We start from the raw sequence: 6,286 nt of genomic DNA on the forward strand, positions 1-6,286 counted from the left end.
ACTAATCTAAACAGTTGAGCACTGTAGTGAATTCATGCTTTGTAAAGGATACCAGTCATAGCCATAGAGGATGTCAACCCACAAACATCTAACTAGCTCATATTTGACCTCTAATTGTCACCATCACTGACTGCTTTGCTACTTCTGAGTTAATGCTGAGAATTATTTTTTCTTTTTTGAATGAACATATATGTGGGTGGTAGAGCTGTAGAGGAAAGCATCAAATGTGCAACCCACTCCAGGATGAAACAATCACCTAACCCCTCTGAGAAACACTGGTGGGTGGAAGCATGCTTAGCCAATCTACCCAGCCACCTTGCTGTTGCCAAATACACCCACAGGTCAAGGCATGGCATAACAAAACACTGACAGTCACTCTGCCTCACAGAGGGAGGATGGCATAGTAGCTCAAAACAAACAAACAAAAAACACCATTGTGGAGGGAGTGGCTAAATTACAAGGAAATGAACTTAAAGTTGAGGGAGGGAGGGAAAGGGATAGAAATTGCACTATTACCAAGCAATATCATTTTTTTAAAACAAAGTTTTCAGAAAAAACCTAGCAGAATTTGACAGGTAAAGCTAGTGTTAAATTGTTAATTGGTATCACATAGAGAACCAAAAACAAAAACATTTTTTTTTCTATATGGTACAGACACAGAGTAACATACAACAGTTAAATGGCAAAAAATATATATATATTTCATAGAGTTACAAACAAGATAAAATAATGGAAAACAAAAAAAAACCTGTACAACTTTAAAATTTAAAAATGTTCATCTCAAACACAGGGAGAAATACAAGAATTGTTAAAAGAAAATAGCTTGTTAAAACAGCAAATGTTTTTGTGTACTTGTTTTTGACACCTTATGCTACAACTGGATACTGGTATGAATAGTTAGATGGTACTCTTTAGTATTTCTACTTAAAAAAATTTAAAAAAGGAATTTGCACTGTGCATCAGCCTAGTTAGAAATATATACAACAGTTCAGGATCTACTCTTTCATTAAACCAAAAACAAATTCATAAAAATAAAACAGTCCCGGCTAAAAAAGAAGAGAAAAAAAGGAAAAAAGAAATCCATTTTCAGATCTTGGAATGCTCCAGTCTTTTGCAAAGTCGTTGAGTGGCTTCAGCACTGGGGAAAGAAGCCCGAAAGATGACCAATGGAACCTGCATTCACAGTCTTCAAAGTTCCCTTTTGAAACATAAGGAAGAGAATGAAAGGGAGAAGGATTTCACACTTTTGGGGCAAGGGGAGATTGTTTCTGTTGATGTTTGGCTAGGAAAAGTGAAACAGCAAAGCATCTACTTGTCTCCAAAATCTATGTTTTAGCAGCACAAAGTTTTCCTTTCAAAGTTCAGACCGTTGTTTTAAGATGAGAAAGGGTGTATGTTGCATTGTGTTACGTGTTACAGGAATACAGATATTAACATAAATACAAGTGCCTCACATACGGTTCCTTTTTTGCTCTCTGTACATTGCTATCTGCTTCTTTGTTGGCTGCACTCTGGATCACTCGCCGCTCAGACTGCCTAACACAAGGACAAAACTTTGAAGTAAAAAATGTGTCTTTTGGTATATGGAATTGTCATTAACAGTTGCCTCTCTGCTTGCAGAAGAAGCACATAACAACCTGGGAATCTTTTGTTTATTCTTTCTTTTATTAAACTAAGTCTTGTTTGTTTAAATCAGAAACAAATTCTCAAGTAACAAGAACCCTTTCCCTTTTTTCTGCATCAGCAGTGAAAGGGTGTGTCTTTGGATTTTATTTAAAGCATGAAATTTCTTTTTCTGAGAGGAAAGAAAACAAAAACAAAACCCCTAACCAAAAACTTTTTTAGAAAGAAAAGCACACAGTCCAATTACACAAACCGAAACAAATGCTTTAGTTTAGGAAAAGAATATTTGAAGCATCCACCAAACAAGGAAGAAAAGAAGGGAAAAAAAGAAAAGTTAAAGGAAAGATAAATAAAAATTAAATGGCACAAGGCTTACAGACATAGGTAACTAGAATTATATGCCTTTAAAAAGTTTCAACTCCCCAACCAAAAATAATCTGTGAGGATCCTAATGACCCCTAGAACCTTTTGAAATTCTTTCTTTAGATTTATAAAATAATTCTGCAGCTACCCTCTAAGAAATGAAGGCAGCTACCTTAAGTGGGAGATTATAGGGTGGGAGGAGGAAGGAGAAAGTGGAATTAAGGGACAAAGGGGAGAAAAGCTTAGGCGAATCAACGGATTGCAATCTATTTGCTAGGAATGAACAAGACAACATCAAATGAGGAGCTGTCAGCTGGACCATACAAAAAGCTAAATGTACACAAAAGGTTTCTTTTTTTTCCTTTAAATCTACCATACTGCTTCAGTTCATTTCCAATGCAACAATCTACTCAACACCAAAAATGGTCATTATCTATCATAAATACAGAAAGTCAGTTTTTAAAACTTATTTTTTTTAAGCTACAAGTCCTCAACACTCTGTGTGTGGGTTTTTCTTTTTTTTTTTTTTTTCTGAAAGTGGGAGTGCTTAACTTTTCCCCTTGAAATTGGCTTCAGCAGAAAAGCTATCCCTTAAATCCCCAGAAAGCTAAAGCAGTTCACATTGTTTTTCTCGAATACTTTCTGCCCGTTTTTTAAATTAACGAAACAAAAAATCTTTTCTGGAACAAACAAAAAAAACCAAAAAAAAAAACAAAAAAAAAACAACAAAAACTGAAAATATATTATAAAACAATGATTCTGAAAACAGAACAAAGTGTGAGCGATTGACCTGAGAATAAAAAGACATTACATTTCTTTTTTTCTTTTAGCAAGCCATTGGTATCTGAATGCTAAGATAGCAAGAAATTTAAAACTGTAACAAGGTGGACTGCTTTCCCATACAGTGCATGCCGGGCTCCTCTGTGCTATCAACGTGGGGTGTTTATTGAAAAGGGGCAAATATACAAGGGGTTTAAGCTCCAAAGACATTAGGGAGGCCCTGCGGACTTCTGTTTCCCAGACCAATAGTACCTTCAAAAGGACACAATGTAACAGGGTTAAGGTTTTTTTTTTCTTTTTTAATATTAAAAGAAAAAAAAGAAAAGACAAGAATGTAAAATCACCGGCATAGATAGGTATATGGGAAAACAACCCACGCTTTTTCTTTTTTTTCCTTTTTTTTCTTTTTTTTTCTTTTTTTTTTTTTTTTTTTTTGGTTAGAAGCTTTGGAATTGCAGTTAGTCTATTTTTGAAATTGGTTTGTTATTAATCTTTTTATTTAAATTCATTTGTTTGTATTGTTCATCTTCAAAGCTTACAATCTGAAGGTGTCCGTTCCTACACTGGTCAGACCACTGTCCTTGGGGCAGCTGGGGTCTTTGGGACCCTCCACCGGGCTCGCCGGTCCGTCGGACTTTTGGCTGAGATCCGTGTCAGACTCCTCCGAATAGTCGTCTGTTGGCATCGAGGGCTGAACCCCTGAGGTGCTGCATGAACTTGAGGTAACCGTTGAAGATGAGGAGAGAGGAGGAAAAGAAGGGGGCTTCGCGGCTGAAGCCCGGGAGACCACTTGCGGCCAAGACTTCCTGGAGGCGTGGGGGGAAGCGGAGGACGAGGAGGGGGCGGCGGCCGACGGGGGAGGGGGGCTGTCGTTTGAGTGAGCGGCAGACTGCGAGGTAGATGCGGTGCTAGGATCGGGGAAGCAGGCAGAGTGAGGTAATAAACTAGGGTGCTCTTTGGCGTTTCTTGCTGCTCTCGTGATTGTTCTGTGTTTGTGCAAGGCCGACTCGAGATGTTGACTCAGAGCTTCCTCCCCACAGAGCGCGCTCTCGCACGCCAGGCAGTGGTACGAGCCGCCGCCACTACCGCCGCCGCCGCCGCCGCTGCCGCCGCCGCCGCCGCCGCCACTGCCGCCGCCGCCCGTGGGGACGTGAAGCACCATCTCTTGCAGGTTCACCACAGACTGGCCGAAGAAGCAGAGGGACTTCAGGTGGCTCCTCGCCGCCTCCTCGTCACCGAAGCCCGCCTGGCACTTGCGGCAGACCAACTTGTACTGCACCTTTGGAACAATGAAGGGGTCGTAGAGGGAGTCCGCACTTTTGCTTTCCGCTTCTGGCTCTTCAGGGGGTTTCGGCAGGAGGGGGGACACCTCATGGGGTGTGTTTTTCTGCTCTTCTGGTTTGGGGGATTCTTTGGCAGGGTCTTTGTCTGGGGAAGCAGCCCCCTGGGGGACTGGGGTTTGGCTTACTTTGGGCTGCTGCTGCACTTTTTGCTGCTGCTGCTGTAGTTGCCGCTGCTGCTGCTGCTGGATCGCCTCCTGCAGACTCTGCTGGTATTGCTGGTACTGCTGCAGTAGGGAGCCCGGGGACAGCCCCATCAGGGCCTGCGACAGCGCAGGGCTGTAGGGGAACAGGCCTTCCATGCCATACATAGGCTGCAGGTACCCACTCTGCAGGGCGCCAGGGATCTGGGGGGCATAGTAAGGAGAGAAGCCTGGTACAAAGTAAGGAAGGAACTGGCTCGTGAGCAACGCTGTGGGGTCTGAAGTCAAGGCTGCCTGCAGGGCCTGCAGCTGTGCAGGGTCCACTGCGTACTCCATGGCGGGCAGCGGGGCCGAGATCGTGGCCGTGGCCGCTGCGGGGGCCTCTCCTTTCTCCTTCTTGGGGACAGGGAGGGGCTCCCCTTTCCCTTTGTGTGCCTTTTCCTTCTCCTTTACCTTCTCGCTGTCTTTGTCCTTGCGTTGCTGTTGCTGCTGTTGTGGTGGGAGCTGTGGCGTTGGGGGTGGCTGAGTTGTGGGCGGCGGCGGCTGCACCTGTGGCTGCTGCTGCTGGGGTTGGGGGGGTTGCTGAGGGGCCATCGCCATGGTGGCTTGTGCTGGGGTCGGGGAGCTCAGCGATGCTGAGGACGGTTTATTTGGTAATCCAGATGTGGGGAGGCCAGGGGAAGGAACTGTTGTGCTGGGCAGACCCATCAAGTTCGGTTTAGGAGATGTTAAAGCTGAAAGAAATGAAGACAGAGAGAAAGAACCATAGGTCAGTCTGGGGTGGTGAGGCCGAAGCTCAAGATGTTTGACTTGTGTCACTGGCATTTGGTCTGAGATCTCAAGGTTTAAAGTTCAAAGACCCTCTCAAAACCACCATTTTCAATAGCAGGTTCTCACCAGGCTCAGGGTTGGATAGCCTTGTATTCTAATCAGTGCCCAATCCTGGGGCAGCTCCCCTACTTCTCCTTTCAGTTAAACAACTTCTAACACCTTCCTGCCACACATGCCACACCCACTGATTCATATGTTCTTTGCCCAGTTCCCTAACCTAGCTGTTCCAGCTGGGACATTTGAACCAAAGGCCTTCATCAAAGCTCCACAGAAAGAGTGTAGCTAAGAGGCCCCACCAGAAATTGTAGAAGAGTGAGGTAACAGGAGACAAGAGCAAAAATGCAAGAAACCTGGCCCAGCCCCAAGATCGTGTGAACAAACAAATGTGCCTCTCTGGCCTCCACTGCTACGACTGAATGGATGTGTTAAGAGGGCAGAGAGGAGGAGGAGCAATGGGAAGAAACCCAAACAATCCATTCAGGGAAAACTGTCCCATTGCTTGGCTCAGCCAATCTGTTTTAACCAATCTGCTGAAAACTGTAACCATCTAGGAAGACGACTGTGAACTTTACTGGCGAAATGAGCATTTTCTCTTCCTACACATTTGAATGGCATACAGAAAGGCTGCAGATGCTTGATAAAGCACCCCCAGGAAGAAGAGAAAAGCGGTATCAGAAGTGTTGGTACCACTGCTTTCTAAGACATCGCAATCTACTCATACTTATGGGTAGCAACTGTCTTTGACCAAGTCACTGGGTCCACATGGGGTACAGCCCCATCTGCAGTCACACTCTGCCTATAAGGCCTTCGCCCAGTCCAGACCTAACATCCTCCCTCACCCACATTTCTCTCCTGGTTTGAGTCTTTTGTTCCAGGGTGATGGAAGACAGCATTGCTCCTTATACATCAAGCCGCAGGTGCATTAAGACTAGCAAGGTGGTGGTGGTGGCGGTGGAGGAGGACAGCAAAGTGGGGCAGGGAGAAAACATGTGCTAAATGATGAGATGCTGAGAATTCCACAGGCAGCAGACCTCAGATCATTCCATTCACCACACTTAAGACACTGGACCATATTCATCCCTTCTCTTCAAAGGGCACCAAAATGTAAAATAAAAAATCCCACAGCTATTTCATCTGGACCACCTTCTGCCAGAAAGCTGGGGTTGAGGGGGTTCTATAACATTGATGCTGTCCTTGGAGAAAAAA

The 6,286-nt window shown here is 44.4% G+C and overlaps 1 protein-coding gene across 1 annotated transcript in view; it reads right to left on the reverse strand.

The window, feature by feature from the left end:
• Nucleotides 1–2,523: 2,523 nt before the first annotated feature.
• Nucleotides 2,524–6,286, reverse strand: part of ZFHX3 (zinc finger homeobox 3) — a gene marked incomplete at its 5' end in the record, with an annotated part of 156,512 nt that continues 152,749 nt past the window's right edge. The window contains one exon of the mRNA XM_080829458.1: nt 2,524–4,983. Within this exon, the coding sequence (XP_080685584.1) occupies nt 3,302–4,983 (1,682 nt within the window). The 3' untranslated portion in view covers nt 2,524–3,301. The remainder of the gene's footprint in view (nt 4,984–6,286) is intronic.

The sequence above is a fragment of the Martes martes genome, assembly GCF_963455335.1.
Source record: "Martes martes genome assembly, chromosome: 17".
Taxonomy (NCBI): Eukaryota; Metazoa; Chordata; class Mammalia; order Carnivora; family Mustelidae; genus Martes; species Martes martes.